Source organism: Molothrus aeneus, chromosome 11, assembly GCF_037042795.1.
Source record: "Molothrus aeneus isolate 106 chromosome 11, BPBGC_Maene_1.0, whole genome shotgun sequence".
Taxonomy (NCBI): Eukaryota; Metazoa; Chordata; class Aves; order Passeriformes; family Icteridae; genus Molothrus; species Molothrus aeneus.
In genome coordinates this window covers 14266467-14291366 of record NC_089656.1, presented here as the reverse complement: position 1 = coordinate 14291366, position 24900 = coordinate 14266467, and the positions used below count along the sequence as shown (strand labels likewise).

Below are 24900 nucleotides of genomic sequence, written 5' to 3'. Positions count from 1 at the left end.
CCATTTATGGTATCTCTGCTGACATACAGTCCTTGGGAAAACAGCTGGCAGTAAAAACATCATGGTGTTCTTACCTGGCTAGCTTTTGCCACAAGTGAACTTGCTTCAGGCCGTTAGTTCTGAGCAAGGACCAGTGAAGGTGTTGTTTCAACTCCACAGGGATGTGGTTAAGAATAGACATTGTAACTGTGCAAAGTCGAAGTAAATACATTTTAGACTTAGAGTAGGATGGGAAAGGGAAATTAGTTCCTTTAAGGAGGTGGTGGCTTCCTCAGTGGCTTGGCTGTCTGCTCAGTGATACAAGTGTGGCCTGTTTCCTCTCTGGGGTTATTCTGTGGAAACTTTTAATGCTGAATTTGTCATCACTAATTTCCCCTGAAGTTTAAGTTTTGTCTTAGGCCTATATATTGATATAGGGTTTGATTTTGTCCATTATTTTACAAAATCCATTGTTTGAAAAATGTTTTAATATGAAAGTGCACACTGGAACTGTGGCACTGGGGGCCCATCTTCATAAAGGGGCAAGAAAATAATGCTTGATGCTTGGGTGAGTGAGGTGGGCTGAATTGCTCCCCACTGATGTGGCAGTGCTTGCTGTGGGCCTCACCTTCCCTTGCCTTGGAATAGTCTTACCAAAGACCTGCTTGAGGCATGCAGGCTGGCTCTGGAAACAATAAAATAATCTGTTTCTCCCCCTCTCCTCCTTTGTTTTTGCCCTTCCAGCTGCAGCAATCATTCAGGTTGAAGACCAGAACACTGGTGAAATTGAAAACATTATAGTTGAAGTGAAGAAGGAACCTGATGCAGAAACAGCAGAGGAAGAGGAGGAAGCTCAGCCTGCTGTAGTGGAAGCTCCCAATGGAGACCTCACCCCTGAGATGATTCTCAGCATGATGGACCGGTGATGGAGGAAGACCACGTTGGCTGACTGAACTGGCCTGGGCTGTGTTTAAGCGGCTCAAATCTATTTTTTTCCTTTTAATCTTTTTTCTTGGCTTTGGGAAGTGCATCATTTTAGACCATTTTACCAAACATACTGGGAAATAAAACGATGTTAGAATGTGATTTAACTAGAACTTGCTGTTTTATGTTAGCATTACAGGATCATGGAACATTAGGAAATATTTTGGAGTCCTTGAGGGTTTCCTCTGAGATGCTTGATTTAGTTTTGCTCTGAACTGCATTGTAAAGCTGGTCCAAGGGCCGTGTTTACATGCACCAAGTTTTAATATACAAAAGTGGAAGCCTTGACTAGAGTATGTGGAAAACCACTCCGGACTTGCCCTTCCAGTTCCCAGAGTCCTTGAGCCTCTTCTCTCAGTAGTGTTTTTAACTGTAAATGCAGACTTGGGAGGGTTCTAGACTTTTGAAATGTTTTTTTGGTTGGTTTTTTTGTTGTTTTTTTTTTTGTTTTTTTGGTTTGTTTTTTTTTTTGTTTTTGCTTTCTCCCACTGAGTAGCTCCGGTTCTCCAAGTCGGCTGCACATGGTAGTTTTGGCATGCTCCAACTGGTTTCTGTCCTTAATATGCTTTGCTTTCTGCAAAGCATTTCTGTAATGGTCAAGCTTGTAAATAACTTTTTTTTTTTACATTTTAATCTTTTTCCATTAATTAAGAGGTATGCAAAAATGCAGTTTAAAGAAGTCCCAGTATTCTAATTCCTTTCAAACTAAGTGACAAGAGAATTGATAGAGTGTAAATGTTGGAAAAGCTGTTGATAAGGTAGAGAAAATATGTACCCAAACTATTGCTTGCAGAACAAGAGAAACCCACATGTGAAATCTGGTTTTGAAGCACAAAAAAATTGTATTTTATAGAATCTTAGACTGGCTTGGGTTAGAAGGCACTTTTACAGACCATCTAGTTCTACCCCCCTGCCACGGCAGGGACACTTTTCACTCGACCAGCTTCCTCTAAGCTCTGTCCAACCTGACCTTGAACACTTCCAGGGATGGGGCAGTAAGTTTCTCTGGACAACCTGTTCCAGGGCCTCACCACCCTCACAGGGAAGAATTTCTTCCTAACAGCCCATCTAACCCTGCCCTCTGTGAGTTTGAAGCCATTCCCTGTTGTCCTGTCTCTCCATTCCCTTGCCAAAAGTCCCTCTCCAGCACTCTTGTAGGATCCCTGCAAGGTTCTGTAGGGCCACAATCAGGTCATCCCAAAACCCTCTCCAGGCTGAATAACTCCAGCTCTCTCAGTCTTTCCTCATAGGAATGGTGCTCCATCCCTCAAATCGTGTTTGTGGCCTCCTCCGGACTCGCTCCGTCAGCTTGATGTCCTCCTTGTCCCAGGGACCCCAGAGCTGGATGCAGCACTGCAGGTGGGGTCTCACCTGAGTGGGGCAGAGGGGCAGGATTCCCCCTTCCTGCTGCCCACAGGGCTCTGGATGCAGCCCAGCACACACAGCTGGGCCATGTCCAGTCTCTCCCACCAGCTCCCCCAGGTCCTTCTCCCCAGGGCTGCTCTGGATCTGTTCATTCCCAGCCCGGATTGATCCCAAGGGTTGCCCCAACCCAGGTGCACCACCTTGCACTGGCTCTTGTTAAGCCTCATGAGATTCCCAAGGGCCAGGTCCCTCTGGATGGCCCTGTCCTTCAGGTGTGTCACTGCGCCCTAAGCTTGGTGTTCCCAAACCTGCTGAGGGTGTACTCCATCCCTTCATCTATGCCATTAATGGTGATAGTGAATAACACTGGTCCCAGTATGGACCCTTGAGGGGCACCAGTCACTGCTGTCCATCCAGAGTCTGAGCTGTTGACCACTGCCCTCTGGATGTGACTATCCAACCAATTTAAAACATATAATTAACCTTTTTGAGTTATAATTTCATAAATACATTTTCTTTGCTCTATCTTGTAGTTGTATTTTGTGTTTATGAATCCTATGTTAAGACAAAAGTGGTGATTTATGAGTGGGTCACTGCAGCCCTCAACCTGGGCCAGGAAATTTTATTAATAGGTCAGTAATTCTACAATTTTTGAATCTCTGATAAAGACAAAAAAAGGAATAATGTGAAATACAAATGATGCCTGTATATGAAAATGTCACATGTTAAAATATGTAAGCTTTTTATAGAGCCTCAGTCTTGCTGATTTCAAACAAATTTTTCTTCTATGTATCGCTTTTAAGAGAGCTATCAGTTTAGCTATCAGACTCTAGGTTGATGCATTTTTGTACTTAGCTGTACTGTGTGATATTTTTCATTATTTTAGGAAGCCAACATGGGAAAAAATACTGTTATAAAATATGTAATGGGGTTTGAAAGCTGGGAAGGAGAATATACTGCTGTACAGCTAATAAATAATAACGGATTAACACGTGTGCTCACTGGCTGCTTTCTTTGTGTACATCCATGGTGTGACCTGGCAGCCATCTCCAGATGGAAAAGCTTCTCTTCCCAGAAGGATGCTGTCAACAGGACTGGCTCCTTTCTCTCTGCTGATGTTCCTCTGCCCCATGCCAAATGCAAGGTACCTGTCCATGACCTTAAATCAGAGTGTGCTGCTCTGTGTGTAGAGGAAGGAGGATGTAAAATGCAAATGTTGGTGTTGACAGCTTGAGCTTGCAGTAACATGGGAGTAGTTGTTACTTCTGTTTGTTTTGACTGTGATTTTTAAATGGTTATAGCTGATGGTTTAGTTAACAGGAATATTGTTTTCATTTCATTCTGGAAACATTTGTGGCGATTCTGTGCTGTGTTTTTTTGGTTACCTATGACAGCAGCTTAGGGTGCCAGCTGTGGGCAGTCACTGCAAGTTCAGGATAGAACCTCCTACTGCTGGTACAGGAGTCACTGCAAATGGCACTACTTTATTTTACACTCTTTTACAGGAGGCTGTAACCAAGCACAAGAATTGCTAGTTCTGGCTTTCACTAGGTGTTTGGTGACTCGTTGTCCCTGATCTTGAGATGGTCCTTCTATGACCTGCCAAGGAAAGCCTGTCTGGAGGTGGAAGCTCGGAGTCCTGAGCAGGCTGGAGCCTTGTTGCAGCAGGTGGGAGAGGTGGTGTAAGGACTGCTTCTGTGAGAAGTCAGGTCTGGCTGAGAAATGGGTAAATCCTCAAGTGCTTTCCCAGCTGGGCAAGGGGCTTGTGTGCTCAGAATCCAAAGATGTTTTAGTCTGAGGCAGTGCTGAGGTGGTTTCACATAAGCCTGGAGCTAGGGAGGCTTTGTGGTGAGTAGGAAAACCAAAGGTGTCCTTGGGATCTGTAATGAGAAATTCCATCATATCTTAAACCCTGTGGCTCAACCCAGTGCTGACAAGTGGGGTGTGAAGGATGGTGCAGTGGCTTTGTTTTAGCTGGTGGCCCCAGGAGGTGCCACACGTGGTCCAGCAGAGACCTCCCTTGGTCTGTGTGAGTGTTCATGTGCAACAGCTCATGCTGTTGTACCCAGACATGGGTGACACCAAACCAAGTGCTGCAGCTCTCTTAGAATTCAAAAGAGCTGGGGGAGGTGGCAGTGTGTGAACAGCTTAATGGGAGGCTGAAAGGACAAGAGCTGAGAGGTGTATTTGTCCAAAAACCACAGGTATGGTTGGTGCTGAGTGGCCTCTGTAGTGTTCATCTGAGGAAACACCACTCCATGAAGGGTTATGGGCTGTGACCATGTGCTGGCCTCATGCTCCATCCTTTAAGCCCTTCATGTGCCCACTCCTGAGGTGGCACTGCCTTGGCCAGTCAGGGCCCAGGTGAGCAGCACCACGCCAGGAGTCCATGACTGACAGCTCAGCCAGGGTATGGGTGGTTTGGGGATGAGCAGGGTGTGGCCTCACCTTTAGCCAAGCCCCACCAGCCCCTCCCACCAGACACAGGCACTGGCAATCCAAGAGGTGGTGAGATGTGCAACATCCAGTCTCTGACACAGGTACATCACCTGTGCAATGCCCTTGTAATTGCCTCTTCCAGCACCTGTGTCCCTGGAGCTCTGGGCTCTTTGGCTCCCTCAACCCTAACCCTAAGCATAACCCTAGCCCTTAACCCAGATCAGAGGAGCAATTTCTGAGCAACTTTTTTATTGTGCTCTGATTCTAGAACTATCTTCACAGACCCCAGCAGAGGTTTACTGAGGATGGAAGCTGTCACCCTGTGGCCATCCCCTCCCTTTTTCCCCAGCCTGGCATGTTACCTTGCTATCTGCTCAGTTGACCTGGTTTCTCTGTGCTTGCTCAGTCAATGGTTCTGTTATGCAGACTGGGTTTTATTTGATTTGAGCTGAGGCTCCTGCCTTGGGCAGGGATCTCTGCTTGTGCCTCTTGCAGGCTTCTGGTTCGCCCTCGGAGGAGCTGTTCTGGAGAGATGCAGATCAATATCCCAGCCTGCTGCCAAGGACACACATCCAGGGCAGCATCCAAAGCCTGAATGTGGACAGAACAATTCTGCTCAACCCAAGAGCTGTTATCAGTGCTGGAAAAGCTGGGCTTCGGGCTCTGAGTGGAAAGCCAGGGCTGGGATGGATCCAAGGAGCATTGCTGCCTCTGCCAGTTGCTTGGCCTGGCTGCCATCCCTGGTGCTTGGGCTGCTGTTCCCTCTGCTGGACACAGAGGAGGTGTTCTGGACATCCTGATGTGCCTGGGTTTGCATAAAGGCAGGGAACACCTGTGCTCATGGATGTCTGCCCCACTCCTGGAGTACATGTCCTGCTCCACCGCTGCTCAGAATGTTCCAGCATGTGGGAACCAGTATTTTGGGGAATGGGCTTTGGATGCAGCTTGCCTGGAGCTCCTCTGTGCTTCTGGTCTTCTATAGAAGCCATTCTGATGCATGAAAGGGGACAGACAGCTGCTCCCTCTGTGCCCTGAATATCCTTGCATGCCAAAGCTGGGAGATGGTGCCCTTTTAGAAGTTCAGATTCCAATATCCTGGCCTCCTCTATCCTGGAAAAAACATGGATCCAGCCAGGACTGCTGCTGGTGGCTGCTGACTGCACTGTGCCCCTCATCCTGCTGGTGCTCATCCCTCTGCTGATGTAGCTCAAGAGGCTCGAGGAGGTGCCTCAGCAGAGGTTGGTCTCACCCATCCCGTCCAGGGACCACCTTCTCCCATGTCATTCAACCTCTGGGAAAGCTTGGTGAGCTCCTGGTTGGCAGATTTCAGCCTGGAGCTTGGAAGTTTGTCAGAAAGGGGCAATTTAGGGGAAGAAGGCAACTGTCCAGTGGGTGGTGGTCACAGGGACTCAGGCTGCTGGCTGAGAGCAGCTCTGCCTCTCCCTCAGCACCTTTCCTGAGTTTCTAATGGGGCCAAGTTGAGCTAACAGTGGGAAATCCTGAGTCCAGGGAAGCTTTGCAGCGTGTCACAGGACACAGGAGCACTTCCCGGTCCAAAACCTTCCTGGATGAGTGGAGTGGTTGCTGTGCTCAGTCCTGTTGCTCCAAGGAGATCACCTGGCTTCTGCCTCTCGCCCTTGCTTTGGGACAGCAGTTTTGTCACTTTGACAGAAGGCCTGGGGCATTCCTGTTCTGGAAAAGCCCTTCCTTCAGCCTCCTGCCATGGGTACCAGCATCCATCCTCCAGAGACCAGCCTGCAGTGGGCACCTTCACCCATCTCCAGCGCAAGGTGATGGAGCTGGGCTGGCTGCCCAGTGCTGGGAAGGGTAGATTTGCCCTTACCCCACACACCGGCCATCTTCAGGCAGAAATATGAGCCCATGAAGCACCTCAGGAGACAGAGAGAGGTCATGGATCCTCCTTCGTGCCGGGAGGGGAGTCCTGCTCTCGCAGGGGAAGGCGCACGGCAGGAGAAGGGTGGAAGCTGGGTAGTGCCGCCCTCTCCTCCCGGCGGGGCCGGTGGGCCGTGGGCACCGTCGCTTTCATTTCGCTTCTCCTGCTCAGGCGGTAAATCTCGCCTGACGGGGCAGGAAGAGGCACCGGGAGGGGGAGGAGGCACCGAGGCGGCGGCGCTGCCGGTCGGTAACCTCAGCGCTTCCTCCCGGCAGGGTGCCTTTCCCGCGGCCCCGAGGATGCTGCCCTGACACCGCATCCCGGGCAGGTGACCCCAGGTGCCAGGCATGGCTGTGTCCCCCGGAGGGATCCCCGCCGAGCTGCAAGGTAAGCATCCCCCCCGCCGCTACTGCCGGGGCACCGCTGCCACATGGGGCTGCCCGTGCCGGGCCTGCTTGGCCCCCGTTTGCCTCGATGGGCTTGGCAGAGTCACTTTTGGGTCCCTCAGCTGCAACAGCTGAGGTTCAGGGGGGCCCATGCAGTGTCTGGGGGTTCCTCTTGTCTGCAAAACTCATTTGCCTGAGGACGGACCTTGGACCAAGAGCATCCCCAGATAACCTGGCTCCTCAAGGATGGGATTCTGCACAGCTCAAGCTGCTGAATTTGTGGGTGCAACTTGGTGCTGCTCAGTCCCATGGGCTTGGGCTCCTCTGGCCAGCTGGGGGTCCCCAGAAGCTCCCCAGGAAGCCACAGCCTGCAGCTCAGCATGGGGGGTGTGAAATACCCCTGCTCACAGCCTTCTCTTGGCTGACTGGAAAAGCCAAAGGCCACAGAGGTCTCGGGCCCCTTCAGCCTCCTCAGCCCCACCAGGGCTGGCAGTGAGGTGGGAAGGAGCTGGGTCACCGTGTCCCCACAGCCTCAGGCCCGGCTCTACCAGGGTAGGTCCCTGGGGAGGTGTGGCTCAAGCCATGGACCCATGGGGATTGGTGTCACTGTGACAGCCTGGTGTGCTCTGCACAGTGATGGACAGCTGTGGCTTTGGTCCTGTTTCTCCCATGAGAGGCAGGAATCAGGAGGGCACGGAGAAGGGTGCTCAGGACAGCAGCCATGCTCACACTGGCCCACTGATGGTGGAGTGACCAGTCTGTGACCTTGGGGACGCTGGCACATGTGACCACCCTGGCTGCCCTGCAGAGAGGAGGGACTTTGGTGACCAGCTGCTCCCTGGTGGTAAATTTGAAAAGGAAGGAAGAGAAATCAGGACACTCTTATCACTCAGTGCCAGCTGCCAGTGGGTAAGGCAGCACAGGCAGTGTGAACCAGCAACCCCAAACCCTGTGCTTGGTTGAGGCTGTGGCAGAAGATGGGGAGGTGGGTGCACCACCTGAGCAACCACGGTGAGTCTGAGAGGAGCCAGGGTCTGACTGTCAGGTGTGGAGGGAGAGGAGATGATTCAGGTGGGGACAGTATCCTCAAGAGCAACAGGGCACATGGGAGAGGACCAAGGTGACTTCAGCCACCTAATTTCACATGGACATTGGTTTTTTCAGAGGGCATCACCACCTTCCTGGGGACAAAGAAGGTGCTCCTGGTGCTGAGCATCCAGCTGCAGGTGAAATCCAAGTATGATGACTTTATCTTGGTATGTGCAGAGTCTGGCCTGGTTCCTGCTTTCCTGGTTTCCCCAGGAAGGTGTTTTATGGTTGCAGTGAGGGACAGGGGTGGCTTCCATGTCACCATGGTCCCTTGTCACACCTTGCCTAGGTCCTGACACCCTGGCGAGCCTATGTTCTGCCTGTGATGCTGCCAGTGAGGGTAAGTGTGGGGAGCCTGGTACAGCCCTGGGGTTCCTGGGGGGGCTTGGGGCACTGGAGGGAGTGACCCCTGAGTCACCTGGACCACTGGCTCTGGGAAGCCCTCAAGAGCAGGATGAGGAGAGAGATGGGGGAAGGGGAGAGGGTCTTGTCTGGGGGCTGGTGAAGGGTGGGGCCAAGGCCAAGCACTGCTTGAGGCATGGGAAGTGTGGGAGTTGGGGGGGAACCCTTGGGTTTCCTTTCTCCATCAGCACTGAGGTTGATCCAGCTTCTCTCATCCACAGGTTCACAGCAGCTTCAGCTTCCTGGAGGTGAGGGAGATGACAGTCCAAGAGCCCAGTGTGGTGAGTGGGACAAACTGGGACAAACCCAACCTGGGCATTACCCCCCTCTCTGCCCTCTCCCCCATGGCAAACCCTGGTCCAGAGCCCCCCACAGGATCTGGGGGTGTTCTGGTCCCCCATTGAGGGTCACCAGTGTTGATCTCATCAGGGTATTGCCCTGGAGCTGGAGGTGCTGGGTGGGTGCCTGCACTCCTTCCCCTCTGACATCCGTGGACAGTGCCTGGCCATGGCACCTCCTGCTCAGCAGGGACAAGGTGACAAACGGCTGCAGGCTTACCAAGGTGAAGACAAATTTAGCAGGAGGGTGTTTTAAACCCCGTTAATCCTCTTAGAGAGGGGCGGGCACATAGGGCAGATGTGGCAGTGGAAACCATGGAAGAGAGGACTTGGATATCAAGGCTTGGATGTATTGGCCAAAATAGGGCTGTGGTCCTGCTTAACCTCCTGTCTGCTCCTTTCTAACATCCTGTCTGGCTTTTTCATGGTGAAACATCATCAGCAACCATGGCCTCAGCCTCCACACAGGGTTTCTGCTGCTCAGCAGGCTGAGCTCCAGGAGAGAGCTGCAGGAGCTGGGCACAGACAGAGGGGTGCAGGGAGTCGATTCCTCAGGGTGGAGGGGGCTGAGATGTCTGACTGGGACGTGGAAAGCCCAGGGATTGTTAAAGTGCAGGCGGTCCCACGCTCTCCTGCCTCCACAGCCCCGGGCACTGGCGGAAGCTCCGTCCTGCACGATGCCAGCAGATAATTGTCATCCTGCTCCCACGCCTCAATCAGCGTGTAATTAAATCAGGGAGCATGTTGCCATGGGATTTTTTTTTTTCCTGGTAGGAACCATAAGCTGAAAAAGCCCTAAACCTCGATTAAATAAATTCAGGGAGGAAACCTCCATGCTCCAGCTGCGGCTGCTGCAGGCAGAGACAAGGCTGTTCTCACCTCACTGCATCAGGCTGCCTCTGCATCAGCTTAATCTGAATTTTCAGGAGGTTTATGCCTTATTCTGGCACACCAATGTATTTTATCCTAAATTCCTGGTGCTCACAGCATTCTCTGTGCTTGTGGCTGGGTTGGCAGTGAGGAGCTGATGGCTGTCACCGTTGTGTCTGGGGGCTTGGGGACGCTGTGTGCTGCCAGCTCGCTCAGGAATCTCTCATCCTTTGGACCCTGCAGGTTGTCATAGAAACAGATGCAGCTTCTTATGCCTTCCGGTTCATGTCCTTGGATGATTTGGAGCAAGTTGTTATCCATGTCACCATGTCACTTAAGAAGGTCTTTCCAGACTCATCCCTTGGGTAAGGGTCTTCTGCTCCTGAGGGGTGCTTGTGTAGGAACCAGAGCAACTCCTTTGCCCAGAAAAGCCCCAGACTGCAAAATCCTGGAATGGTTTGGGTTGGAAGGAATCTTAAAGATCATCTAGTTCCAACCCACCTGCCATGAATTGGGACACCTGCAGTTAGAAAATCCCAAATATAGGATGGATCTACAACAGTGCTTTTAGAAGAAGAAAAACACATAGATGGAGGCAAGACCCTGTTCCCTGATTGAATATTTCTGGCCACCCTACACACAGGGTTGTAGCTAAGCATAGAGTGGTGGGGATGCTCTTCTCCTGGCCCACCCTGACACCCCTCTGCTCCCTCCCCAGGACATTGCTCAAGAACTCCCCCCCCAGCCTGTATGAGAGGATCCAGCAGATCACAGACTCACTGGAGGAAGTGCTGCAGAGCAACCCTGGGCCATGTGGTAAGTCCTGCCATAACCTCCCTCAGGCAGGACCAGGAGGGTTGGAGCCCTCTGAGAACCATTCCAGCCCTGCATCCACCAACAGCAGCTCTGCTGACAGCCCTCACCTCTGCTGGCAGGGCACCTGTGATGGCTTTGGTCAGATGGAGCCCTGCTACTGGGGTCTGCTGCCCACCAGGCCACCCCATCCCATGGGGCAGGAGCAGGTTTGAGGGGATGTAGCTCTCCAGGAAAAAGCAGGATAGCAGGCAATATTGCTCAGAATCTACCTGCAAGGACCTGTGGCTGTGCATGCTTCTACCCACCTCACATGGCACCACTGCAGAGCCAGGAGCTTTTCCTGTAGCCTGGTCTGGAGCAGGATCCCTGCATTACCCCCAGGGCAATGTGCCTTGCCTGGCATCCACATGGAGCAAGCAAAGCACGCCACAGCCCGCACTGGGGCTGACAGTAGATCTCTCTCCCCTTTGGGCAGGGAAGGGGGAGCCCTCTGCATCACATTCACAGAGTCCCTGTCATCCCTCTCCTGTTTCCCACTCCCCTCAAAGCTCTCCTCCATGTTCCTTTGGGAATGTCTGCTCCCCCAAACTGCCTTCTCCTTGCAGGGGGCTTCTCAGAGACCTACGCTGCTCTGTGTGACTACAACGGCTTTGCCTTCCGCGAGGAGATCCAGTGGGTAAGCTGGGCCCTCCCGAGGATGCAGCAGTGGCAAGGTGTCACTTGGGGACAGGATGCTTGTGGCTGCCTCATGGAGCTGCAGCTTTGAGTGCCCCCTGCTCCTGGGTGGGCTGGAATCAAAGTGCAGGTGGGAGCAGCGTGCCTTGGACCAGGCTGTTTCCCAGTCTGTGACCCAGGGGGAGGCCCTGGAAATCTGGGACCTTGCTGGGTGTCCCAGGAGAGGAGAATCCTGCTGGGACCCAGCCACAACAGGACTCCCTGTCCCCCCTTCCTCTGGACACTGATCCCAGCTCATCCTTCCCCACACCCTCCCTCCCACCAGCCTGGGGTGTGTTGCCTTCTGACCATTCCCTACAGAAGTTGTCCAAGGCTCACCAATCTGTCCCACCAAGCTGGGGCATGTCCCCTGCCAGCCATCAGGGAAGCTTTTGGGCTTTGGGGTTAGGCAGGGGACTCCCCAAGGGCTCAGCTCCCTGCAGCAGCACCAGGGACCTGAGCCCTCCCCAGGACCCAGTGCTGAGCCTGCTGCATATGTGCATCCTTCTGGGAAGGACGTGGACAACATTTACCACAGCCAGGACTGCCGGGAGTTCAACCTGCTGGACTTCAGCCACCTGGAGAGCCGGTGAGCCCCCAGCCGTGCTGCCTGCAGCGTCCCAGCACCCATCCTCATTCTCCCTGTCCCTGTTGGGGGGCCCAGCATGCTCTCCTGCCCACGTTAGAAGCTTTTATAGGTTACACGCTCCAGGGATGCCACATCTGCAGCCTGACACTCCCCCTCACCAAACAGCCTGAGCCCCATCCCATGGGGCAGCAGCTGAGAGTCCAGGCAGCCTCTCTGTTCATTTTTAACTCTTAGATCAGCCTAGGAGCTGTTTATAGGGCTGAAAACCCAATGTCACAGTGGCTTCTTGCAGCTCGTGGCTGTCAGGTGTTTCCCTATGCAAAGCAGCTGGTGCAGCTTGCCACCCGGAAACTTGCACTGCTCCCCACCAGCCCCCCCAGATGTCTGTTATAACCCTGTTATCACCTGATTATAACCTGATAGTGGGGCTGCGATCTCCAGCTGTGCCTGGAGTTCTCCATGTGGGGCTCAGCCACGTCTCCATCCCAAGAAAGGCAGAGCAAGGGCTCAGCTCTCAGGGGAGGCAGCAAGGCCAGGCTGGGCCACAGCAAGTCAAAGTTCTGGGCTGAGTGTTTTGGGGAACAGAGGATCTGTGTTCAGCTGGTGAAAAAGGAGACCGCTTTAGAGATTTCTTTGGATGAGGAAGTAAAAAAGAAACTTGTTTCCACTCAACCAACACCTGTGCTGTTGCTCACGTTAGAGCTCAGAGTTAAAAAGAACTTTAAACCCTGAGGTTTAGATAGAAGCATGCAAATATTTAGATTCATTTGATTTTCCCCAAGGGAATAATCTGGGGAAGATTATCTGTACCTGTGTGTTGTTTTAAACCCACAATCCCCAGTCCTGTTCTGTTGAACGTTGTGTTGGAGCACACTGAGGTTGGGTGTCCTGGAGCATCCCAGGGTTGAGTCAGTTGGAGCACCTCGGGTTTGGATGGGATGGGTGTGTTCTGGCATCCTGGGTGTCTTGGGGCACCCTGGGGCTGGATGTCTCTTGGGACAAGCCCCAATTGGGTGTTTTTTGTCACCCATTTGGGATTAGCCTTGGCTCAGCCTGGCCCTTGACTCCCTCCTCCCTGTCACCCTGCAGGGATGTGGCGCTGAGTGTTGCTGCCTTGTCCTTCAACCTGTGGTTCACCAAACTCTCCTGCAAGGATTTCAGGCTGGTGAGTGCTGCTGCTGTGGCTCTGGGTGCACCAGAGGTGGCCAGGTTCCCAGAAAGGCTTTCTTCTTCCCTGCCAGAATCAGGAGATCTCAGAGCAGCTGCTCTACATGCTCAGCAAGTCAGTGACACTGGAGGAGCTGGTGCTGGAGAACAGTGGCTTGAAAGGGTAGGTGAAGTTGTTGCAAGGCAATGATGAGCAGGATCTTGGCAGCCTGGTGCTTCTGCCCTCAGTACATGGAGCAGGGAGGTCCATGCATGGACCCTTGTGCCAGGGGCTGGTGGCTCCATCCCCTCCACACTGGGAAGCTCACTGGGAGCAGAGATTCCCATCGCCTAGAAGTGAATACCACCCACCCCTGGAGATGCTCTGCTTCCTTCTGGCTGCTCAGATGAGCCAGGTCTGCCACACAGGCAGGAGCTGCTGGCATGTCCCTGTAAGAGTACAGAGCTGGTGGCTGTCCTTCCTGGAGGTGTCCCAGCATTGCTCAGATGGGTGACCCTTCTCCCCACAGTGACTTTGTGCAGAGGATGGCCCAGGCACTCAGCAGCCATCCCAACTCTGTCCTGCACACCATCAACCTCTCTGGCAACCAGCTGGAAGACAGAGGTACTCAAATTCTGGGCTGGGATGAGTTTACACCCACAAAAACTGATGTTCAACTCCAGACCCCACCAGCAGCTGCCTCCTGTCCTGGAGGCTGCAGCTCAGGGTGGGATGGACACCCAGCTGTGCTGGTACAGCCGTTCAGAGCTCCCTGCTCCCATCAGGGGTCTCTGCCTTCAGCCGGCACGTGGAGAAGAGTCCCAAGGGTCTGCAGAGCCTCAGCTTGGCCAGGACAATGCTCACAGCCAAAGGTAGAGCCCAGATGCTCTTGCCCCACTCCACAGAAGGAGTGATGGAGGGGCTGCAGGGACACCCTGGAGAGGGCACCTTCATGGATGCAATGTCCTGCTGCCCCAGCTGGAGGGAAGTTCCCTTGCTCTGCTCCCTGGCTCTCCCCAGTGCAGGGAGCCTGTGGCCATGCACCTCTCACTCTCTCTGAGCAGGGATGAGCACGTTGTGCAAGGCCCTCACAGATAACAAAGCCACTGGATTCTCCCTCCGGCACCTGGACCTCTCTGGAAACCCCGGCACCCTGGCTGGGGATGACATCAGTGTGAGTGCCCGTGCTGTCATGGGTGGGGTGACACACTCAGACTCTGTCCCCAGTCTGGTTTGGATGGCTTTGGTCTGCTCTGCTCTGTGCCCTGCCCTGCAGCCCCCCAGGGATGGGGAGGTCACAGCGTCAGCCCCCCATGGCTGCCTGGGAGCAGCTGGGGACACCCTGGGGACATCCCCCTGCATCTCCTTGTGCAGATGCCATCTGCAGCAGGGGTGTATCCCATGAGAGAGTGGGTTCCTGTGTGCAGGATTCACCCCTTTGCTCAGCAGGAGGGAGGAGTCAGGCTGGAACTGGGATTCCAGGGCTGCAGGGTGGGGGTGGGATTCAGGGGCAAAGCTGCTGAGCCCCCTCTGCTCACAGAACCTGCAGAGCCTCCTCCTGCACTGCCACTCGCTCTCCCACCTCAGCCTGGCTGGCACGGACTGTCCTTTGGATGCTGTGAGTACCATGCAGGGGCTCCTGGCAGTGAGCCCTGCCCTCAGCCCCCTCCATCCCTGGGCTGTGTGAGGGGCTGCAGTGCCCCTAGGTCCTCCTCCACACGGCTCACATCCCACCCTGGCAGCTCTTTGGAGCCCTGGTCCATGGATCCCACACCAGCCTCATCCACCTGGATCTCTCCAAAAATGTGTACTCCCACAAGTAAGCTGGGGATGGCATCAGGGGGGTGTGGGGTACCCAGAGAGGTGTGGGGTACCCAGAGGGGTGTGGGGTACCCAGGGGTGTGGGGTACCCAGGGGGGTGTGTGGTACTCAGGGGGTCTGGCTGGGGCTGGGTTGCAGTTGTTGCCATGTTGTGCCCATCCTTTTCAGGAGAGTGAAAACCATCTCCCCTGACATGAAGGAGTTTTTCAGCCAGGCCTGCTCCCTCAGACATGTCTCCCTGGCAGGTACCAAGCTGCCAGCTGATGCTGTAAGGTGCGATGGGGCTGCGGGAATGGATTTGGGGTGAGCACAGCCTGGGGAGACCTTGGTCAGGGCTGTTGGGGAGGATGGAGGGAAGGGGCTGTGAGAGGCAGAGCTCTGGGAAGGATGCCTTCTCCACTGCCTGCACTGCTGGGGGTGCCCCAGGGCAGGTGCTGGTGCCCCCATTTCTTGCACTGATGGGGGCTTTGGTGACTTTTCCAGGGCATTGCTGCAAGGGCTGGCAGACAACAGTCACATCAGTGACCTGCACCTGGATCTCAGCAGCTGTGAGGTGAGGGCCCAGCAGCCATGGGCAGCAGCCCTCTGGCCAGGGAGTCCCCCTGTGGCAGTGAGGGAGGGTTCATGCCCTGTCTGACCTCCCCGACAGGAGGATCTGGTTTGCAGGGCTCGCTGCCTCCCCTGTACTGATGTCTCGCTGTTTCTTCCAAGCTGAGATCAGCGGGGGCCCAAGTCATCCAGGACCTCATCCCTGATGCTAGCTCCATCAGTCACCTGGACCTGTCTGACAACGGTAGGTTGCTTTTTCCCAGCCTGGGAAAAGTTCTCCTGCATCTCCTGGACTTTCATGTCCCAGCACAGCAAGTGAGGTGATTTCTTTATGCCCTCCTACCTCAAGACTTGCCAAAATTTCTCATTTTGCATCTTTCTTGATGCAGTCCTCTTCAGATCACTGAATCCGAGGTGGTCTCATGTGGCTGGTTCAGGGTTTGAAGCACTGAAAGGGTTTCCCTGGGCAGAAACTGGTGCAGCCAGCAGGATGGGAGTGCAGGCAGCTGCCTGAAAGCTGAACTCCCCCATGGTGTCCAGGGGGGTGGGTGGGTGATGGGGGGCACATCCTGAGGGATGGCAGACAGCAAGTGCCATCTCCAGCTCCCTCAGTGCCCCTGTGGCTCAGCACAGCCTTGGCACCCCCATATCAGGAGTGCCTACAGTAGCTGCTCCTCCCTGGAGGTCATTTCTCAGGGACCCCAGCTCTGCACAGGTCTTCAATCTCCTTGGAGAAGCCAGGAAAGGAGGAAGATGCTCAGGAACCTCCCTGGGGTACCTCCAGCATCCCACTGTGGCAGCTTGGTGGCTCTGCAGGTCTCCTGTGAGGGACCACCTTGGTGCCACCTCTGTGGGTTTGTTGGGCATCCTGGGGTGTCTCCCTCTCCTGCAGGCTTTGACCCTGACATGGTGACGCTGGTGCTCTCCATTGGCAGGAGCAAATCCATCAGGCACGTTTCCCTGGGGAAAAACTTCAACATCAAATCCAAGTGAGTGCCAAGCACCAGCACCCAGGCTTGGAGCCTCCCTGGAATGGTGCACCCACCTTGACTCTCCCTCCCCATCAAAAGCCCATGGGCTGGTAGGAATTGCCTGCCCTTGCAGGGAGGGTCACCACTGCCAGCACCTGGTGCAGAGTCAGAGATGGGTCACAGCCCAGGCAAGAGTGGAGGGAGGACAGAGCTGTGCCTCTGTGGCCCCGGGGCATGCACAAGTAACCCCCTCACACACACACCTCTCCTGCAGGGAAGGCCTGTTGGATGTCCTGCACCGCATTGTCCAGCTCACCCAGGAGGAGGATTGTGTAAGTCCAGCTTGCCCTCAGCCACCAGAACCATCCCATCCCTGCTCCTGGTCACCCTCAGCCACCACTGGGCAGTCTCCATGCAGGGCTGCCATCCAGATCCCTCCTGCCCAGGCTGGGAGCAATCCTCTCTCTCTCCCACTGCCATTCAAGTCCTTCTGCTTTTATTTTTCCTCAGTCTGAAGCAGGAGCTCAGACAGAGAAGTGGGAAATGTGGTAAAATGGAAGCCTATATCTGGCTAAAGTCACGGAGGAGACTTATTGTAACCTGCATTCAGCACAGCTTTCCCAAAAACCTCTCTTCTCCTCACTGCCTGCTGGGCATCTGAGCTAAATCCAGCCTGTCTAAGCAGCCACTGCCCCTCTGTTTCTCAGGGTTCAGTATCACTTGTTCTCTCCAAAACCAGCACCAGCCCAGACGCTGCTGCACAGGGGTGGAGCTGTGTCTGAAGGGTGACATGCACCTTGACATGTCCTGGTGCCCCTCCTTGTCCCTTTTCCAGCCTCTGCAGTCGCTGTCTGTGGCTGAATCACGCCTCAAGCTGGGAACCAACGTGCTGCTGAGTGCCCTGGGCAGCAACACCAGCCTCGTGTCCCTGGACATCAGTGGCAACGCCATGGGGGACACGGGGGCCAAGATGCTCGCCAAGGCCCTGCAGATCAACACCAAGCTCAGGTAGCAGCAGCTCTGTGACACCCCGTGGGTGACCCTGCGTGGGTGGCCCTGATGTGATGGTTGTGGTGCTGATGCCATCAGAGGAGTTTTATCACAGCTCCTGATGGATGTGGCCCTGGACCACTCCTGGTACAAGGTCGGATGCTATGACTGCATTTTGCACCCATGGCAGTCATCTGGGGACATGTGAAGGGGAAGAGAGCAGCTCCATCCCTGCCCTGGTGCTTGCTACCTCTTTTCCAGGCTCCTGCCCAGCCCAGCCTGCTGCAGACAGACCTTTGTGGTCACTGCCCTCACCTCATGCTCTGCCATCACTTCCTAAAACACCACTTTTGACCACATTGTGTACACAAAGCCAAAGCAGGGGTGTCTGCAGAGGACAGGGAATGGTGTTCAGCCAGGGCTGTTCTTCTGGAGATGTCTGTCCCTGCCTGCAGGATGGTCCCTGAATGTGTTCTCCCAGCCTTTCACTCTCTCCAGGCACCCACCTAACTTATAGCTCCTTGCAAAGTCCAAGTTTAGGTTTTGGATACTGGAAATTGTAATTTTTGACCCCACTTTTAGGCTCTCTGATGCCTGGGGTCAGTCTTGGGCTGACTCTTGCTAGCACCCACCTCAGGGTGGTGTGGGTGTGGGCAGGGCTCACCCAGGTCCTTTCTTTTTGCAGGACTGTGGTTTGGGACAGGAACAACACAACAGCCCATGGGCTCCTAGAGGTGGCTCAAGCTTTGGAGAGGTAAGGAAGGAGCCTCTTGGTCCTCCTGGCTTGTTACTGCCATGCAGAAGAGCCTCTGTCACCAGCATGTCACTGTCCCCAGGGCATCACACAGTTTCATATATGTCCCAAGGGAGCTGGTCCACAGCTCTGGCCTTGCAGCCAGAAAAGCAACCTGGCACCCATTTAGTGATGACACCCACATTACCAACCCCAGGGCTCCCCTGGGCTCTGCATCCCAACCAGCACAGCCTCATGTCACCCAAGGAGCCCCCAGTGAGCACAGGGTGATCTGCTGCTGCTGGTGCTGATGTGATGTGATGCTCCTCTCCTCCCTGCCCATGACAGATGGGTTTGTTCCCCTGCTGAGCACACCCATCACCCTGTCTGGTGTTTGGCTGTGCAGATCTCCAGAGGTCTGAAGAAAGAGGGGTGCATGGAGAGCCTGGGCACGTGGTCACTGCCACCCCATCAGGGTCTGCCGAGGGCCAGAGTTTGGCCATCTTATCTCCAGAGCTGGACCTCAGGACAATGTCCAGGCTGCTGTTGGGTGGGCTCTGAGCCTGTGCCACGTCCATGGGGACACGAGCAGGGGGGTGAGCCCTGGGTGCAGCAGCAGCTGCTGACCCCCCTCCACCCCACAGGAATTTCACGCTCAAGTCGATGCCGCTGCCGATGAGCGACGTGGCGCAGGCCTACCGCAGCCACCCCGAGAGGACGGAGGAGGCCGTGCACAAGGTGGGGAAAACGGCCTGTGGAACCCTGGGCCAGGTGCCACCATCACTGCTCATGGCCTCTTCCTTTGCAGCTCCAGTCCTGCCTGACGAGAAACCAGCTGCGGCAAACGCTGCCGGCACAGACCTTCCGGCTGCAGCAGGGCATCCTCACCACCTCTTCTGAACAGGTCTGAGGGACAAACCACTGCATGGGGCTGCTCCTCCCCTGCCCCAAACCAGCCTGGCTTGCTCATGCGAGCTCTTGCAAGCAGCAAAACACCCTCTTAACCTTTCCTGAGTGGAAGGCAGAGCAGATTCAGGGATGGAGCAGGTTCCTCAGAGAAATTGTGGATGCCAAATCTCTGGAAGTGTTCAAGCCCAGGCTGGGCTTGGAGCAACCTGGTCTGGTGGAAGGTGTCCCTGACCATGGCAGGGGGGCTGCAATAGGAGGACCTTTAAGATCCCTTCGAAACCAAACCATGTCATGGTTCTGTGGTGAGGGTGGGGGTGGATGGAAAGCAGATCTCCTGGAATCCTGCTGGTTGCATCCATGCTTTTCATGCATATGCACTGCTGAGATAACTTGCCGCTACACCAACCTGTACAGTGTGTTCCTGCCCCCTGGGCACTCTTGCCAGCACATCCCTGCCGTGTGCATCCTTGGTTATTAGGCAGGGATGCTCTTGGAGGCAGTAACCTGACTGTGCCCCCTCTGAGCACACTCTTCTCTGGGAAAGTCACAGCAAGGAGGGGAACTGGCAGTGCTGCCCCAGCGCTGGCACATGACACAGCCTCTCTGTGCTCCAGATGGTGAATGAGATCTGCCTGAGCGTGCAGAAGCACGTCGACATCCTGAGCACCTGCACGGGCAGGGAGGTGGAGACGGACATCCTCTGTGCTGAGGAGGCCATCAGGAATGCCAACCTCTCTGTCAGTGTGAGTGCAGAGCGTGGGAAACCCCACAGCTCACCCAGCATCCATTCGGGATCGAAGCAGGGCATTGATTAATTAATGACATCATTAACCAGCAGTCAGGGAATTCCAGAACGTCGATGCAACAGACACACATCACCGAGCACTTGCAAGCATTAAAGTACAGCTGGGAATTTCTGAATTCCCTTCTAGAACAAAGATCAAAATGTTCTTAGTCCCCTTGCCCCAGAGACACACGGCTGTGTGCACACCCCCCACAGGGTTACAACCCCTCTTCCTCTGGCATCCAATGCTCACACATCCCTCCTTGGGAGAGATGGGTGCTCCAGCTTTGAGAACACCCTGCAACCCACAGATGCCCACACTGCTCAGAAACCTCCCTGAATCCCTGGGGCATCTTCATCCCGCCCCAGCAATGAGAATGCTCCATCAGCCCATGATAAAATCCGCCATGTTTGTTTGGCAGCTTCTGGCTCTGTCAGACCTGGTTTGATCCTCCTGGTCTTAGTTCTCTCTCCCCACTGCACCATTTCCTCCTCTGCTTCTCTTCAAACCACCTCCTTTCCCCTTTTCCCCACCTCTCTGGCACCACCCCCCCCCCCACCCCCCCCAGTTACTTAATCTGGGGTGACGCCAGAGACAGGATTTGAGACAATACTGATGTTGGGAAGGTGATGAAAAAGTTGGATAAGGATCTCCCTGATCCAGGAAGCAGTGTAGTGGGGTGCAAGAGGGGAAGGAGAGTCAGTGGGTGGCAGGGATGAGGATGCTCAAAGCTGGCCCAGCAAAGCCAAAAAATCACTGGGTCTCCCCAGCTGATGTAGGCAATGCTCTTCCATGGGAGAGCCACGGGTGCAGGCTGTGCATGGAAATAGGGGAGGAGAAGATGAGGTGACACAGGATGATCCACACCATCTCTCTTCTCATGTCAGATCCTGCCCCTCTTGTATGAGGCTGGAAACACCCCCTACCAGAATGGCAAGCTGCAGCACAAGCTGGAGTGTCTCACAGAGGAAGCATCACAGACCTGCAGCCGGGAAATCCAGGTGGGCACCATGGGCAGCATGGGATATTCATCAGCCTTGGCCCAAGGATAAGGGGGATGGTGTCTACTGAAAGCCAGGTGAATCCCGATAGAAAATAAACTGAATCCTTCCTTTCCTGCCCAAACTTCAGGCAATCATGCAGGCGGTGCTGGACACGGCCCACAGCCTGTGCCCAGCGGTGGTGCAGAAGAGCGGGGTCAGGGATCAGCTGGTCAATGCCATGTCAGAGAGGATCTGCCTCCAGGACCAGCTCAGCCTCAGCGCTGTCCTGGACCAGATGGTCACTGATGTCTTCAGCAAGCTGAAGTGGGTGATGTGCTGTTCTTCCTTCTTGCTCAGTCACTGGCACTGACCCTTGAGGCCAGAGGACCACTCTGGGGGCTCTCTAGCAACTTCTCCTCTCCCCACATTGTGATAGAGGTGTGCTGGATCCTGCTGCTGTGTTTTCCCACATGTAGCTTTGCTTCCTGCTTGGATCCACTTCGGACGAGTCTCTGGGTGCTGGGGAAACCTGTGGGGTGATGATGTTCTTGCAGGCATATCCCCTTGGCTGGCCCTGACCATCTTCAATGGGATGGATTTGGCATTCTCCATCCCAGCCAGTGCCTATTCCCATTCCTGCTCTGGCAGGACAGACCCAGCAAGCTGCAGCACATGGGCATGCCCCTCTGTGTGCCACAGCCAAGCATCCATCTCCTCAGCAAAGCCCTCCCTGGGGAGATGGCCCCATGGCTTGCAGGGTCAGTGGGTGCTGGCCCTGAGAGCCCTCTTTCTGCTCCCAGTGAGATCAAGCTGTCCGTCACAGCCGCTGTAGCCGACTGCATTGTGGATGCTGTACTGGGAGACCTGACCATCGCCCAGTGCAAACTGGTGAGTGCTGGGGGCTGCCAGCACCTGCAGGATGGGGGTGTGGGGCTGGGATGCAGGATGGGGGTCTGCAGCATTGTCCAGGTACCTGGACACCAATGCCATGGATTTGCAGTCTGGGAAGCAGGACAATTCCCACCCAGGCTGGTTTTCCTCCCAGGTAATCCTCTCCCAGTGTGGTCACAGCAATATTAACACCCTGAGCAAAGTCCCAGCACTGCTGCCGGGTGCTGGGGGTGCTGGGATGACGCCAGGCACCAGCCACTCCTGCAGCAGGGCAGCTGTGCTGGGCTGGACACCGGCTAATCAGGCCTAAATCCGCTCACAAATCCCAGCCGTGGGTAGGGAGCAGAGCAGCGCAGAGCACACAGGGCAGCCCAGCACGCTTCAGCCCCTGGGATAATTTAAGCGCTTCCTAATGGTTTTAGGCAGAGAGCCTCTCCAAGCAGGGGCTCGACCTCCTGGTGCTGCAGCCGGAGTCGGCTGAGGACGATGCCACGGCATTGGCGAGGGGCAGGAATCCACCGGACCTGGCTGCAGAGGAGGTAGGGACCGGAGCCGCCGCGTGATGCCCGCGGTACAACCGCCCTTTATCCGCCTTATGGGATGATGCTGGGCTTAGCCACAGCCTCTGCGGGTGCACACACCCCCGGCTCCCCCCAGGGCAGTGCTAAGGCAATTAGTGCTGGGAAATGGGACCGTCAGCCTGCCAGGCCATGCTGCTGGCACCGGAACGTGTCCTTGTGACAGCCTGGCTGCTTGTACCTTGTCCTGCTGCTGCTGCTTTGGGACCTGGGATCCAGTGTAGTGAACAGTTCTGGATGGGGAAGTATCCAATCCAGCACCGTGGGTGGTTTTGGAGCTGGGATAAGATGAAGGGGTGCAGCCCTGGGAGCCTAGGGGTGATGGAGGGACTGCACCCATCACTGGGTGACAGCTCTGGCTGCCATGGGATGTGTCTTGGCACAGCCAGCCTGTCCCCTGCCCATGCCGGAGCTGCCACCATCCCTCTCTCCCTGCAGTACAAGATGGCCCTGCGGAGGAGAAACAAGCACTTCAGGAGCATTCGGCCCACACCAACTGTGAGAAGTAAGGTCACTGTGGGAGCTGTCCCTCTGCTGTGGCTCAGTGGGTGTTGTGCTGCCTCCACAGGGCATGGCAGGGGCGGGGGGCTCGCAGCAGCAATGGGGGAGCCTCATGGGCTGAGGGCAGCAGGGTCAGGACCCTTCAGAGAGCCTCTCCCAGTGCTGTGGTGGGGTCTGTGGGGGAAGCTCACCTTGACCTTGCTCTTGTGCTGGTTTTGGGCCCCAGCTGGCTCAGTGCCCTTAGGCAGGGGAGCAAATGCCCTGAACTCCTTCCCCACAGAGCCAGCCAGGGGTAGGCAGTTTGTCTGTGATTGTGGGTGCCATGGTATCTCCCACGGCCACCCTGGACATAGACATCACCCATTCACCCAACAACCTTGGGGTGAAGAGGTTGCCCATGGGTTTCCCTTGCTGCTGGTGTTGTCCCCACTAGCCTGGGATGGGAGTGAATCTCAGGGGGGGCACAGACAAGGAGCAGCTGATGGGTCACTCTGCTTTGGCTGAGCTCATGCAGACTCCAGCACCAAGCAGCCCTGTGTCCCCAGGGGATCCCTGAGCACCCTGCTACCCATCCAGAGGGTACGTGGGGGGGTGAGGAGCTGCCTGCAGAGCAAAACGGGTATGTTTGTGAGTGCTGCTCACTGCTGGCAGTTTGTGCCGCTCCACTGCTGCCTGCTGCAGGTCTCAGGGCTGGCTGCGGGGCTCGGCTCGGCCCCTGCCTGAGCATCCCCGCACACTCCCCCCACAGCATCATCCCCTGCACACAGCAAACCTCCGGCGGCGGCGGTGGCGGGATCCATCGCAGGCTGCGCCGCAAAGCCGCCACGCACGCTCCCGGCGGGCACGGCCGCGCTCCCGCCCCGCGGCGGAGCCACTGCCCCGCTCGCTGACCCCCCGCGCGTGGGCGAGGGTGACGGCGTCCGTGATGATGATGATGATGGTGATGATGATGATGATGATGGGGAGGCCTGGCGAGGGCGGGTGTCAACAGGGACCCTCTCGCCTCTCGTAGGTGTCTCGGAGCTGGAGCCGGCAGCGGGTCGAGACGCCAGCGGGCTCCGAGCTCACCGGGCGCCGCCGTCACTCAGCCCCGCCGCGCCGCCGGCACGCCCTGCCTCCACAAAGGATGCTGAGCCTGCGAGCGGCTCGCTCCCCGCCACGCAGCCTGCCACCGCCACCGGATTCCTTATGGACCTGCCGACCGCCGGCGAGAAGCTGGAGCATTGCACCAAAGCCAGGCCCCGGCCCAACCGCCGGCACAGGCAGCCGCCCAGCAAGCCGAATGTAAGGGTGGGGGCACGGCTGGCAAGGGAGGTGGGGTGCTTTCGGGGTGTTTTTCCCTTTTTTTTTTTTCCGCTTGGGTGAATTATTGCAGTCAGTATTTGTTGCAAGGCAGGAAAATAAGATGCGCAAAGACGCGGTGGGTTTACTATTCTGCATTTCAGCTGCTGCCGGAGCCTCCTCCTCCTCGGGGGGCAGCCTGAAAGGATGGGCAAGGGGGCTGGGGAGGCGAGGGGAATCATCCATCCTCTTTCCTGCTCCCCACTGGGAGATGCTGAGCGGTGGGAGCCAGGAGAGGAATGAAAAACCCTGCAGAGTTTGGGTGCAGAGGGCCGGCGATGTGTTCGGCAATGGCTCCAGCTGCCTCCCTCCTGAGCTCCATTTGCTCCCCCTTATCCAAAATCCATCATCCCTGAAGGACTGGTGGCCACCATGGCTCCCGGTGGTGCTGGTGGGGCTCTGCCAGCTGTGATGAGGTGGGTTGTGCTCCCCCCATCCAACAGGCGACTGGAAGGGGATCCTGCCTTTGCACCCCCCTTCCCAAAGGAAAAGTAACTTTTGGGTGCAGTCAGTGGCGAGTACAGCTCCATCACTGTCCCTGGGGCTGGATCCTGCTGGCATCACCTCATCCCCGTGCCACCGTGATGCAGCTGGATCCTTTCACTTGCTGGAAAGCCCTGGCTTGCAGGGCTGTGGTGATGCTTGCCCTTGGATCATGGTGGGATCAAGGCTGGCACGGGGCCGGAGGGGAGGCAGGAACTGTGTCCCACGGGCAGGGTGGGTTCTGGAGGTTGGCAGGGCCAGGGGGCCATCACCCTGCAGTGGGACAGGCATGCCTGGCACCCGGGGTGGGCCAAGACTTGAGCAAGGACAGGCTTTGATGGATGTGATATGAC

The 24900-nt window shown here is 55.7% G+C and overlaps 2 protein-coding genes across 6 annotated transcripts in view; both read left to right on the top strand.

Moving 5' to 3' along the window:
- CTCF (CCCTC-binding factor) overlaps positions 1-3317 on the top strand; it is a 34838-nt gene extending 31521 nt beyond the window's left edge. For all 5 annotated transcript variants that reach the window (XM_066557396.1, XM_066557398.1, XM_066557395.1 and 2 more), the window contains one exon: positions 724-3317. In XM_066557396.1, coding sequence (XP_066413493.1) covers positions 724-905 — 182 coding nt within the window. In that variant the 3' untranslated portion in view covers positions 906-3317. The remainder of the gene's footprint in view (positions 1-723) is intronic.
- A 3691-nt stretch (positions 3318-7008) lies between these two features.
- CARMIL2 (capping protein regulator and myosin 1 linker 2) overlaps positions 7009-24900 on the top strand; it is a 22655-nt gene continuing 4763 nt past the window's right edge. Inside the window, exons 1-31 of the mRNA XM_066557279.1 lie at positions 7009-7048; positions 8212-8303; positions 8426-8476; positions 8760-8819; positions 9990-10111; positions 10465-10562; positions 11168-11238; positions 11792-11865; positions 12955-13030; positions 13107-13195; positions 13542-13636; positions 13798-13884; positions 14077-14186; positions 14553-14630; positions 14755-14831; positions 15002-15106; positions 15317-15386; positions 15545-15626; positions 16275-16371; positions 16628-16685; positions 17189-17361; positions 18029-18097; positions 18721-18814; positions 18885-18980; positions 19600-19728; positions 20658-20771; positions 20902-21077; positions 21554-21641; positions 22067-22183; positions 22661-22727; positions 23472-24007. Of these exons, the coding sequence (XP_066413376.1) occupies positions 7009-7048; positions 8212-8303; positions 8426-8476; positions 8760-8819; positions 9990-10111; positions 10465-10562; positions 11168-11238; positions 11792-11865; positions 12955-13030; positions 13107-13195; positions 13542-13636; positions 13798-13884; positions 14077-14186; positions 14553-14630; positions 14755-14831; positions 15002-15106; positions 15317-15386; positions 15545-15626; positions 16275-16371; positions 16628-16685; positions 17189-17361; positions 18029-18097; positions 18721-18814; positions 18885-18980; positions 19600-19728; positions 20658-20771; positions 20902-21077; positions 21554-21641; positions 22067-22183; positions 22661-22727; positions 23472-24007 (3291 nt within the window). The remainder of the gene's footprint in view (positions 7049-8211; positions 8304-8425; positions 8477-8759; positions 8820-9989; positions 10112-10464; positions 10563-11167; positions 11239-11791; positions 11866-12954; positions 13031-13106; positions 13196-13541; positions 13637-13797; positions 13885-14076; positions 14187-14552; positions 14631-14754; positions 14832-15001; positions 15107-15316; positions 15387-15544; positions 15627-16274; positions 16372-16627; positions 16686-17188; positions 17362-18028; positions 18098-18720; positions 18815-18884; positions 18981-19599; positions 19729-20657; positions 20772-20901; positions 21078-21553; positions 21642-22066; positions 22184-22660; positions 22728-23471; positions 24008-24900) is intronic.